Consider the following 12,861-nt stretch of genomic DNA (forward strand, 5'->3'; position numbering starts at 1 on the left):
CAGTCTTAATGTTTCCTTGCCATCTCTTTGAGTTCAGCGTCGTTAATGATTGGAAATTGTATTTTATCGTCTAAACGGGGCCTAATATCGGGAATTTGATTATATTATAACATTCATGGATGTCTTTTCGCCTAAGAGGGTAAGTAAAAGGCCTTTTACAATATGTGTTTGTACGAATAATACTTCAGTTGAGTCCAATCTTTCTGTCACTTGACAACGAACACAAATAATGTTGAATTATTAGTTTTCTTTCTTTGACACACTAATTTTTATCCGTAGATATTCATTGCAGACTGTCAGACTGTCCTTTTAAAAAATAAAACTAACAAAAAGTTGTCCTATGATGAGATTTAGTAACAGATATCGTAAGATATTTTAACAATCGCTATCATTTCTGAAATTGAATTTTTTAAAAATATTTTCAACTGATGTGAAATTTTGAGTGATCTTTGCCGTAAGTTGTTATTTACTCAAATTCCTCTTACAGAAGTTGAGAATGGTAATGTGGACATATTCTAAATGTTTTAAAATGATTTCTTAATTGAATTACAAAAACTTTGTAGTTCGGGAAGAGGCATTTTGAAGCAATTAATTTAAGGGCCAAAATATTTTTAGCTGAAAAATACTTGACAATTAAGCTTATTCCGTGCCATGACATTTTAAAAGGCATGTTTGAATTCCTGCATAAATGAAGATGTTAATAACATTAGCAGAAATCAAATTGTAGTTTGACTGGTTCAGGTTACTAACTATCAATTAATGGTTTAAAATGCTTTGTCCAAATAAAATGACAGTTATTTAGAGACATGACAGCTAAAATGGCATGTTTTACTTCCTTTGTGGATGGAGAGATATACCATTTGCATAAATCAAAGTTTGGTTTGATACATTTGCCACAGTACTTTTGACTCATTTTTAAATGGACTTAAGGATTTGGCCAGTAGAGATTGCTGAACTAGAAAGGTCTGCCTGCATTAGTACCATACTTCAATTATTGTGAATTAAGATTTATTATCCTCAATGACAAAGGATAAAAAGTGAAATATTCTTAATGATACTTTTTTCTGCAAGCTCAGAATGATTTTGGACAGTTCATATAAATTGCAGTTCTCATTTTTAGCTAAGAAACACAAGAATTTGTCAGGCTTAACTAAAGGGGTAGCTAAATTAGGAGGTATTTTTCTCTTAGCAGGAAAATCCTACTATATCTGGTGTGTAATAAACGCATTCAGGTGGTATCAGAAAGTACTTCTTTCAACGAAAATTGAAAATTGGCAGATGCAACATTCTTAATAATTTTGTTTTATGATACGAATAACTGCAAAGAATTCTTCTTCATATCTAAACTTAATTCATTTAAACTTACCTTATTTTCATGTACTCTGATAAGGGGCTAGCACTCGAAACATCAGGCTGAGTGGGCTAATAAGCTCCAGTACAGACTATTTTTTTTACTTTACGCATAGGAGAGTTAGTGGATTGCAGCAGCTAAACGAGTGGACTGATATTCTGTTACATGATTTGCACTCTTCTGCACCTTCTGATAAAAATTCCTTTGAATCTAATTCACACAAAGAGGACAATTTAAAGAAAAACAAGGACATGGCTAAGGTACTGGTAAATTTAATTTAATTATAAACTATTAAATATTTTAAAACATTTCACTAAATTTATGAAATTTATACCTGTTAACCCATTGACCCCTAAGAGTGATAAGTATTTAATTTCTCCTTACAATATCACCCTTGAATCACATATTAAGGTCATGAGAAGGAAAGAAATGATCACCAACAAAAGAAGCTCTTGATTGTTAAACAAATTCTCCTTGTCAGCACCTTAAGAAATCTGTAAAGAACAGTATGGAGAATATGCATACTGATGTTAAGGTGTAAAGGGTTATTGTAAGAGTTTGAATATTTTGATTCCAATTATAGAGTACTAGAACTCAGGTTTAATTCTAAATAACTTCTAAATTTAAAATCATTGTTAACATGAACATGATTGTTATCAATTTTTTAAATTAATTCTCTGGTGTTGCAACTCAAATTGGTAAATTATTGTTCCCTTTGTATCAGATTATGATAAATCTAAGACCAAGAATAAAAAAAGCTAAACTCTGGTTTGGACAAGTTTAAACTAAGATAAATTTTGAACTATAAAAAATATGATTCATTTCAAGTGAATCCATTTGGAAGTCCACCCTAAAAAGGAGGAATGTTAATAAGCTGGCATAAACAGTGTCACTGTCTAACTTGCACACATTTGAAAATTTGGTAGTTTCTCACTTGATATCAAATAAAAACCTTGCTTTTTCTTTTATACTAAAGATTTTCTCTATCTTTGATCTTTGCCGTCCATTTTGTGTGCACTTGGTCTCCTTCTCCTCTGAATAATCTGTTTATAATTAAAATATCCCACCCTTTTAATTAGGATGAAACAACACTCTTTCTGTTCTTTATTCTGTTCACTAATTTGTTTGAGAGTAACTCTGTCTGTTTTTTTACTCCTGAGTGGTCATCATCTGATGGTGGAAATAACGGGAACTCTGCTGGTTATAACATGCTGTTAGTTGATCTCCCTCCTTCTCTTGCTTCTTCTGATGCTGCTGATGGTTCAAACCTTAATCTGGTAACATTTCTTACTTCTGTCTGTCGATTCTCTTGCTAATTATCTTCCTTATTCATAGTCTCTGGATATAAACTGCTTGCCATTTGGGTTGAGTTTATGTTGGTTCCCTTCCTTGCTCTGAGGCTTTTTCTCCAGGTCCTCTGGTTTTCCTCCCTCCTCCCTCCACAAAAAGCAGCATTCCTATTCCAATTCAATCTGGAAACAGTGCATGGACAAGAGGCATCACCTTGTGGAATTTCCACTTTTAAATTCCAATCACTCTTCATTGTTTTAAGGATCATCTCTCTATCTTGACAGGTTATACATCAGTACCAACCCTACTGTCCTAGTGCAAAATGGTCAGGCGGCCGATTGCAATATTCTCAACTCCTACCACAGAAAATGAATCTGCCAATCTGCCAATCTGCCAATCTCCCAATGAAGTTGACTAATGTCCTCTAGATAAGAATTAGTTGGGACATTTTTTCATAGAAGTGGGAGAATCAATTAAATATTTAATTCTCCATTCAATTGTAAGTGGATTTTCTTTACTGGGATAGTTTTACTTAAAAGGATGTGAAAATGGGAGATTGGAAAAATCAGGGTTTCTGAAAAGTGTGTTCTTTGAGTCACATTCCTGAGTGATAAATGCTCTCAAAATTAAGATTCCAACACTGTACAGTAGAAAATGTTTGTTTAAATTAGATTTTGAATTTTTAAACAGGAAATCAAACAGGGGAGGCGGGCTGCACAGATTACCCAACCTCAACAGGATGCTGAGGAGGATATTTTAGATGCAGCTCTCGGAGACATAGCAACTGAAAATAAGAGTGCATTTGCTACCATAGAAAATGATCAGGTTTGTTAGCACAGAACTTTAAGACTGATATAAACTAATAAACGACCATTTGAGGTGGTGGGGGGGGGGGGGGGGAACCTCTTAAGGCAACTTTGCACCATCACTTAAATTTATATTCTGGATTTTTTTTTTTTTTTAGCCTCCACCAAAACCATCAAGAAGACAGGGAGGCTGGGCAGATGACACACCCAAAGAGAAGAAGAAAGGGTCAGAAGAAGTCATTTGTTTACAGTTTATAAGCTAGTTGTCATCTGAGTTTCAATGAAATAAAACGGACATCGGAATATAGTGTTCGAGATCGGACAGTAGGGTCTGAAACTGGACGGTAGAGTCCGAAATCGGACAGTGAGGCCGAAATTGGATGGTAGTTTCTGAATTTAGCCAATTGCGTCTGAAATCAGAAGGTATGGTCAGAAATCGGACGGCAGTGGCGGAAATCGGACGATAGTGTCCGAAATCAGACGGCAGTGCCCTGATTCATACGGTAGTGTCCGAAACTAGACGATTCTGTTCGAGATCGGACGGAAGTATCCGAAGGCGGAAGGCAACGCCCGAAATAATGGAAAGAGTTGTTAATCCGACGGGAGCTTTGCGAAATCAGACGGAAACGTTTCACGTCTGACATAACTGTTTGAAATTAGACTCTAATATATGAAGCATTTCCAATAAACGTTCCATCAATGTCATACATCAATGTCAAAAAACTGGCTTCATTCATTGAGTGAGGTTGGCAGTTTTAGGAGTTTGCATCTTCTATACCTCTATCAGAAATCCATCTATGGCATATTAAGGTGAACATTGTAACCAGCTCTTGTCAGCATCGGGCCGTTCGATGTGCTATGGCGGAATTTAAAACGCACTGAATCTGAATAAAAGTATCATTGAAATCAACGACTGTTGCCAAACTAATGACTTTCGCGTCGCCAAAATTATTTTTTACTCGTCTTGGCAGAACAGTCGCAGCTTGGAGAGCTTGATTTACAGATGCTCATTGATTGCTTTTTTTTGTATTTGACAGGAGAAGAGACGTGGAAACCTTCCAAGAAGAAGAGTAAGCTTTTACAGTATTTTTTTTTTTGAAAAACGAAGGCTCCTAAGTAATTCACATTTCACTAAAAATAAAATCTTTTGTTTTTCTTGTTAGTGAAAGACTCAAAATTGATAACTCAGTTACGCAAGATGAGGATGATGGTGGTGAGATGATAAATAACTCTGTCAAATTTGGTTGTATTTTACTGAGACACTCATAGGCAGCACAATCTTATAGCTCTTATCTGGTTTCTTTGTATCCTATTCTAGTCGTTCAGTTAGTAAAACGAAGCGCGATAATATTCACCTTTGAGCAGCTTGAAGAGACTAAATGGCGCGCCACGAGTCTTTTTAATTTCTTTCCTTTTTTCGGTTCATTGACTGACGCAAAATGATTTCTTTTGGTGTATGTGTGATGTGTACGAAATGGTGCGCCAAATGTTTTTAAAATTTTCTTCCTTTTTTCGGTACATCGACAGACATGAACTAATTTTTTTTTTGGTTTGTGCGTGATGTGTACTAAAACAATTATTCACTTCAATTTTGGTGACAGTGATGGTTATTTACTTCGCTGCTCCGTGGCTTAGTTAAAAGTATCTTTCCACTTTCATTTCGGCGAATAATTGTCTACTATCTCGATGGTTACTGAATTTGGTGGTCGATGAAGATAAACAGTTTTATTCATAGGGACGGAACTCTCACATTGAAAGAAAGAAAGAAAAATACTTCTATTTCCCAGTACTTATACAAAACTGAATTTCTGTTCCTCAGATATTCCTGTCATCCCAGACTTGGAGGATGTTCAAGAAGAGGACATGATGACACAGATTGCAGCCCCACCCAGGTGGGATGTTACTCTACCCACGGGGGATGGGGGGGGGGGAAATAGATATTCCTGTGATCCCAGACTTGGAGTATGTACAAGAAGGGGACATGGTGACACATATTGCGGCCCCACCCAGGTGGGATGTTACTTTACCCATGGGGGGGGGGGGGGTTTGCAGGAATTTCCAAAGAGTGGCCCTACACTAGCATTCTTTGTTTTGATCAAGGGGCATACCACGATTTTCTTTCCTTTTTTTGGGGGGGGGGGGGTGGGGAGGGATGGGGGCCAACTGCACCTTGGAATTCCATCCTCTAAATTAGACCCTTGCCCTTGACCTTGACTTTGACCTTGACCTCTATTAACGCTGTTACTCTCCGGAATGATCAAAGAGTAATTTCTCCTCACGATATCGATACATTTTTACACAGATCGGAGATGAGAAGAATAGAAAATATCAATCAGGATATAAATTGATTTAACATTTAATTCTTAGAGCAAAAAATATAAGAAATATGGATAGACAATGCTGATGATTTACATGTAGATCTTGGGAATGAAAGGGTTGTGTTGGCCCTTTTATTCTTAAAACGTCCGTGAAACTTGTGAGGTAAAGTGAATCTTTGTGAGGGAAATAGCAGTCGTTTCAAAGGAAACTCTTTGAAACAAAAATATACTCAGTTGTGTCATAGGGAAATCTTTGTTTCACAAAATGAGCTGTTTCGAAAATCTAATTTCTTCAATTTTTCTGTACAGTGTGCAAGTAAACAGAGTGGCGACCTACAAAGAACTGGACAGTTATTTTCAGAAACAATCAGCGCTCTTTAATGTTAACTTACTGGTGAGTGTTTTTAAATCAGGAAAGGTAGAAAAATCCTGGTTGTTCGAGGAGAGGAAATTTGAATGTAGAGAAATTGAAACCCTGCATCATTTAAACTGAACACAGAGAATCTTAGCAGTGCTTTTTCCACAACGGAAACACTTCCGTGTAAGAGAAACCGGGAAATCGTCAGATATCTTAATGGGCGCTTGGTGAACTAGTTATTTTCAATTCCAAGCAGTCTTTTAGGTGCTAATTTTTTTGCACACGCAGGAAAAGGAGATAATTTTTCTTCATGTTGGTCTCTGTTTTCTTCGTCAAGAGAGGTTTTAAATTCAACACTTATCGGTATTCAACCTTTATTCCTTCGAGCAGTTTTCAATGAGGTATCGATTAGATTGCTTTGTTTTGTTTTCGCTCTATGATTGGTCCAGAAAACTCGCGCTACCATCTCAACCAATCAGATACAAACCTAACACCAATCCCAACTTGGTCACCCGCGTTTTCCCGCCCCCGAGCAGGCTGCCTGTTTTTACTTTGAGTTCTCGTAATGATGTTAACCTTAAATCCCTAAGAGTGACTGGCATCTAATTTCTCCTTACCACATCACCCCTGAATCAAACATAAAGGTCAGGAGAATAAAGGAGCTGATCACCGACTGAAGAAGCTCTTGATTGTTAGACAAATTCTCCATGTCGGCATCTTAGGAAATGGTTAGAGAACAGTATGGAGAATATGCATACTGATGTTTGGATCTAAAGGGTTAACCTTGGTTAAGCTATTTTCTGTTTTCACCTTGAAGGATGGAGAAATAGACCTCAAACTTCTGACGAACGTTTTGTCACCAGAAACGGAGGTATTTGAGGTAGGGCACAATAGCCATGTTTTCACGCTGCTAGTTTATAATAAAGTGAACAGTGTGCGACCAAAATACAAATGAATAAAGGGGGTTAGTTTAAGTAAGAAACTGTGGTGCTGCGTCGTTGGGAGAGTATAACAGGGTAATTAAGTATTATCAACTGAGTTGATGACGTGAATTGGCCACTGTGAAGATTTTCAGAGCTGAACTTTCGAGCGTTAGCCCTTCGTTAGAGCGAGTGCTCGAAATACTTAATTAGCCTGCGACCAAATTAGCTTGAGTAGATATTCTTTTAGAATCCTACTATCATCTTAGTCAGCACAACGATGCTGGTTGGGTTAAAGATAATTTGTGGTTTTTATGTACAAGTGAGCTACGATAGTGCAAGTTGCCCATGTTTAAGCTGTGCTAGTGAAATTAGGCATTGTAGCTTAACGGTTACCGCGCTGGACTTGGATGCGTAAGGCCTGGGTTCGAGGCCGAGGTGTGTAAGGTGCTTGAAAGTGTGTCGATGTTGTTAAGAGAAATTCATTTTTGGTCTCTCATGGGAGTGAAAGGGTTCAACTGTTCTCTGTTTCATTATTTTATCCCATAGGAAGATAAACAGTGGGAGTGGGACCGACTATTCACTGAAGTTGCGTCTGAGCTGCAAAGTGAGTGGAACACAGACAAAGTAACCGAGGAAGTTGAGGAATCCTAGAGTAAAATATCGCACTGTAAAGCTTAACATAAACATTTTAACTTATTGAAGATGAAGGATGGCGTTGGACCAAGGATTATCCCACTTTATGAAGGCAACGCAGACGAACTCAGTAATCAAGCAAAATGTTCAGCCGTTTTGTTGCCATCTTGCGTCGTTTCTCCAACTTATTTGAATTTTTCTTTCTTGTGCATCGGTATCTGTTACACAGTTTTTCGTTGGTTTGACATTTCGTCTTTGTAAATAGTAGCGTATACCATCAGTACATTGTACATTGCTGACCTGGAGATAATTATTTAAGTATCTCAAAATAAAAAAAAAAGTAGTAACTGTCAAGATTGCAAATTTTCCAGGATAATTGGAAAGTGGATTGTTCTGATTTAAGACTTATGGGCATCCGAAATTCGTCTGGAAACCACGAACTACTTGTAACTGATGAAATGCTCTCAATATGTGGCAGCTCAATCTCGTTCCCAGAGGTCACCCTTCCCTAATCCCTTGCGGGAAGGAAACGAATACCCGCCCTCAGGGGATAAGGGAAGTGCGACCTTATACTACGCCCACCTATTTTTTTTCGCTGTCTCTTTTCTTCGCGTGATGAATTTAATTGGGAAGGAGCAACGGCCCTTTATCTAGAAATTGAGCAAAGGAATAGTTGTAACGATTGCGTCCTTCATTGTTGATAAAAACAATAGCCAACGGGAACAAAGGAAAAGAACTTGAAGTAAAAACAAGCAAACTGCCTGAAGCGCGGGAAAACGCGGGTGACCAAATCACGATCAGCTTTGGTTTGAATCTAAATGGTTGAGAAATTAGTGCCACTTTTCTAGACCAATCACACACCGAAGCAAAGCAAAACTAAAGATATCCCGGATTAATATTAACACAACTGAAAATTACTCTCGTTCACGTTGTATTTTCCTTTCTTGGGATGCTGATATTTGGAAATAAAATAAAGCATGATTTTTCTTCTCTCTAAATTTCTATTTCAAATTTCGGAAGCTAACTGATGCATAATATTGTACCAATTCCTCTTAAGGAGTGAGCGAGGTTTTCAATAAGTTTTCCTTGTAATGAAGTGTCATGCAGTTAAGCCGCTTTCTGGAGTAGAGTTGTACTCCGTCAATCAATTAAAAATTCGACTACCGTTAAAATCCGTGAAGAAAATTTCCTTAAAATACAAATTTTTAGAACCAAACATAAAACGGTCTAAATAAGATAGCAAAAATAACTCGCACTGCAGTTTTTCAATGCCCTTCATTGTCGGATTCCGATTCTACGATGACATCATCGGAATCATCATCGGCTAGGTTCGTGCCCTCATTCGCCTCTTCGTCTTCTACAATGACGTCGTCGGAGCCATATGATCCAGTCTCCTCTTCATCAGATCTCTGATTCACGTGTAAACTGTCGACCTCCTGAGCTTTCTTAGACTTGAAAATAGCATCGGAGCCTTCGGAAACAAACAGTTTTTTTCGAACGTCGTCGGTACTATTCGGGACTCCAGCTGCTTCAGAATGTCCTCTGGCGCCTCTCTTCTTCAGAGATTTCTCAGTTGCTGGGGTTGATGGAATGTAAAATTCGTCACCGCACTTGAGAGGTGGAGCAAGTTTGGCCATGACCTTGAAGGGATTTGCAGTCTTACTTTCCGTTTCACTCTCAGTCGTCAAAATAACCCGCACCGTGTTGAAGGTCTTTAACATTTGCTCCTCTTCGTGAATCACATCACCCCAATTCAACTCGCCGCTCCAAAGCAATCGCAACTCGGCTGGTTTCCCCTTCTCACCTTTGGTGAACGCGTAGCGCTTCACCCCGGGACAGAATTTCATGTACACCCTCTTGACCATGCCCAGTTCTGGCACAAGAACGTCAACTGATTGGTCCATTACGTTCAGCACAATTCCATCTTTCTCCAGAGGGCCGCTTTCACGCACAAAAATACCAAAGAACATTTCGGTGCTCAATTCGCCGGCTCTTTTAGCTGCCAGTTTGCGATCATTGCAATGGTGCGCGATCATGTCAATGTTAGAGGGATCCTGGTCCAGTGGTTCATCGATTCCAAGGCTCGCAGCCAAAAGCCTGTGCACTACTACATCTGCGTATCTTCTTATCGGGGACGTAAAGTGTGTGTACAGAGGCACGCTTAGGGCATAGTGTCCATATTCGCCGTCATCTACGCACCCCGTGCAAAAATACTCCGCGTTTTTCATGGGACGCATAGCTAAATTGACAAGAACTTCACGCTCAGGAGAGGAGAGCGGAAATTGTGCAAGCGACTCGTGAATAGTCTTGGATGAAGTGGTGTTGAACTCAATACCAAGCGATCTGCACAGCTCAAGAAGATCGTCGAGCTGTTTCTGATGCGGTTTTGGATGTCGCCTTAGAAGCGCTGTCTCGGGATATGACCTGTAGATGTGGTGAGCAATCGCCATGTTGGCAAGCAACATGAACTCTTCAATAAGCCTGTTCGAGTCGCGCTGTTTGTGCACGTGGTACCCGCTAGGCATACCGGTTTCTTTATCCAGATCAAACCGGAGTTTTGCTTGGTCCAAACGGAGCGCGCCATTCTCTAAGCGATTGCGCCTGAGACGGATTGCAAATTTATGAAGCTGATTTACCTGCGCGGAAATTTCCTCCGCAGTAGCACTGTCTGAAATCGGGGGAAGCTCGTTTTCATTCCATTTCCTGTTCGGCTTGTCAATCATATCTTGCGCATGTTCGTAAGCCATTTTTATTCGCGAACGAATGATTCCCCTTCCTTTCCAATCGTCAATAATTTCTCCTTTGCTTGTCATTTTCCAAACAATGGAGATTGTCAGGCGGTCTTCTCCAGGGTTCAAACTACACAGCTCTTCGCACAATCGCCGTGGGAGCATGGGTACAACTTTCTGCACCATATAAGTGGATGTTGCTCTCTCGGCAGCCACTTCATCCAGCGCTGTTCTTGAGCGAACGAAGAAGCTGACATCGGCAATATGGACGCCAACTTCAAAGAGGTCATCTGCGAGTTTCTTGCAGTGTACTGCGTCATCTAAATCCCTGGCTGTGAGAGGATCAATGGTAAAGACGCAATCATCGCGGAAGTCTCTTCTGTATGTCAGTTCCTCGCAGGGTACTTTCCAAGGTGTTTCTTGGGGTAAACACGCCAGGGCCTCGTCCGAAAATGGCCCAGAATCTATGCCGTACTCGAGAAGGATCCCCTCTGTTTCGGGTTCTATTTCACCTGCTTCGCCCAGGCTCCGCGATATTGAACCAATTGCGAGAAACGAATCCCGGGAAGAGTTCTCAGGCCAACTCACAATACGTGCCACGTGCAAGGTATTTTCGAAGTCACGTGGTCTGTTAAAGAATCCCGGCGGGCAGTTGTCCCGCTGGATACGAAACCTTGGCAACCGACTGTCAATCGGGGAGAAACACCCATCAGGTCTTTCTTTGGGATGGGGGAAGGGTTTTAGATGTCCGCTTGCAACCCGCGAGTGTTTCTTCTCGATGATGTAGACCACTTTAGCTCTTCTTTGTAAAAATTCGTCAGGAACTTGATTGACATCGATGTAATGTTTTTGACGACGTGACTCAGGGGTATGGCCAGCCTTATTCTCGATACGGACCGTCCTCGCTGAAGGAGATTGCATAACATTCGCAGGACTCACGGCTAAGGAGTCTAAACTATCAGCTAACCTGTCAACGTGGTTATGCTCTGTATTTTCCCCTGTCAAACCGTTGTATTCCAGTTCTTCCAGCATTATTTTCCATTTATCCTTGGGATATATCTTCAACGCAACGACGTCGTTATTGAGAGCACGGTTACGATTCAACATTCCTTCCAAGAGTACATCGCGTTTTAGACCCGGTACTGTTACCCAAGCCAACTCATAGTTTCGGGGACTAATCCTTAATATTCCTTTCACAAGTTCTCCTCTTTTTAATCCATCTGAGACTCTCTCTAAGGACCAATACTTTTCGTAGAGCGGTTTCTGTTTCTTGTTGCCACTGCTGGGCGTTCTTCGAGTTGAATTTCTACTCTTCTGAGTATTTGGAGTGGATTGATTCGCATTTCTCGTCTCTGAATCTTTAGCGGACACTTCCCCGTGGTGAACACTGTCGTTTGGTTCTTGACTACGATGTAAATCACTCCCCACAAGGTCGTGATGGCTTATCCCTTCGCTGGCTTCCTCGCCATCTTGAACTTTATTCGCTTTTCTTCGCCTATTCCTCTTCCTTTTACTGCCACTCGTATTCTCAGTGGTCGGCAAATCTTGACAATCTTCTTTCTCCCCACTGTCAGCAAAGTTTGAGCTCGCATCGTCCCCTTTTGCCATGATTTCTTCTGTTTCTTCAACTGGTAGTTCTGTTTTTTGAAATGGCGGTGGTTCCTCGCCCAGCTGTGCACTTTTTCCTTGTCTTCTTCGCGATCTCCTCTTTTTCTTGCTGTCTGCTTCTGGTTGATCTTGACTAGCAATGAATTCTGAATCGATGCAATCGTGTTCTTCTTTATCAGCGAAATCGCTCAGCTGTTTAGCTGAGTCAGGGGAAGTACTCTTCGTAACATCACAATCGTATTCCATTGCATCACAGCTGGTATTTGCTGACATAGCACTTACAGTTTCAGAATCTTTTTTTTTCTTTTTCCTTCTCTTCCGTTTCTTCTTTGTATTTTGAGATTTGCCATCTGTAGCATCTTCTTCTCCCCTTGCATCATTATTGCCGACCACATGTGTCGAATCAATCGTGTATTTTGCTTCCTCTTTCGATTGCTGAATCTTTGCACGTGGATCATTAACAATAGCACGCGCATTGATACTGTCTGCGCGAGCATTGCTCTCGGAGGGCTTTGCACAATCTGTAACTTTTTTTGCCTCTCTATTTCCCTCGCTGTTACTTGCAACTGCTTCTTTTGAATCCATTGAAAACACACTGACCTTTGCAAAATTCAAATGAAGGTAAAGTCGAACTAGAATCGAAGTGAAAGTAGTGTGTGATCCGTTCAGTATTATCCAAAATTAAGCCAATACAGAGCGCTTCATTTAAGTCGAATTAATTTCTTGCATCACTTTTAACATGGAATGGCTCAGTTTCACCTTAGGTGTTGCAAAAGAAGAGAAATTCTCGTGTTATCAGTCTTTCGCTGTTTCCGCCATCTTTCTTTTGTTTATTTTTTTCTGTT

General features: G+C 40.0%; 2 protein-coding genes across 3 annotated transcripts; one reads left to right on the forward strand and one right to left on the reverse strand.

Annotated features, from left to right (window-relative positions):
• The first annotated feature begins 2 nt into the window (after window positions 1-2).
• LOC131773633 (intraflagellar transport protein 43 homolog A) lies at window positions 3-8,677 on the forward strand. Of its 2 annotated transcripts, XM_059089568.2 has the most exons (10): window positions 4-139; window positions 1,467-1,611; window positions 3,332-3,466; window positions 3,606-3,673; window positions 4,485-4,517; window positions 4,611-4,660; window positions 5,267-5,339; window positions 6,075-6,159; window positions 6,941-7,003; window positions 7,593-8,677. In XM_059089568.2, exons 1-10 carry the CDS (start codon window positions 120-122, stop codon window positions 7,695-7,697), a joined length of 777 nt encoding a protein of 258 aa, XP_058945551.2. In that variant the 5' UTR covers window positions 4-119; the 3' UTR covers window positions 7,698-8,677. The 2 variants fall into 2 exon arrangements, with proteins under 2 accessions (XP_058945552.2, XP_058945551.2); XM_059089569.2 differs by lacking the exon at window positions 1,467-1,611 and having other exon boundaries at window positions 3-139.
• Window positions 8,603-12,851, reverse strand: LOC131773631 (DIS3-like exonuclease 2). Its single transcript, XM_059089564.2, has one exon. The coding sequence runs from the start codon at window positions 12,599-12,601 to the stop codon at window positions 8,945-8,947; it is 3,657 nt and encodes a 1,218-aa protein (XP_058945547.2). The 5' UTR covers window positions 12,602-12,851; the 3' UTR covers window positions 8,603-8,944.
• Between the last annotated feature and the right edge of the window lie 10 nt (window positions 12,852-12,861).

The sequence above is a fragment of the Pocillopora verrucosa genome, chromosome 13, assembly GCF_036669915.1.
Source record: "Pocillopora verrucosa isolate sample1 chromosome 13, ASM3666991v2, whole genome shotgun sequence".
Taxonomy (NCBI): Eukaryota; Metazoa; Cnidaria; class Anthozoa; order Scleractinia; family Pocilloporidae; genus Pocillopora; species Pocillopora verrucosa.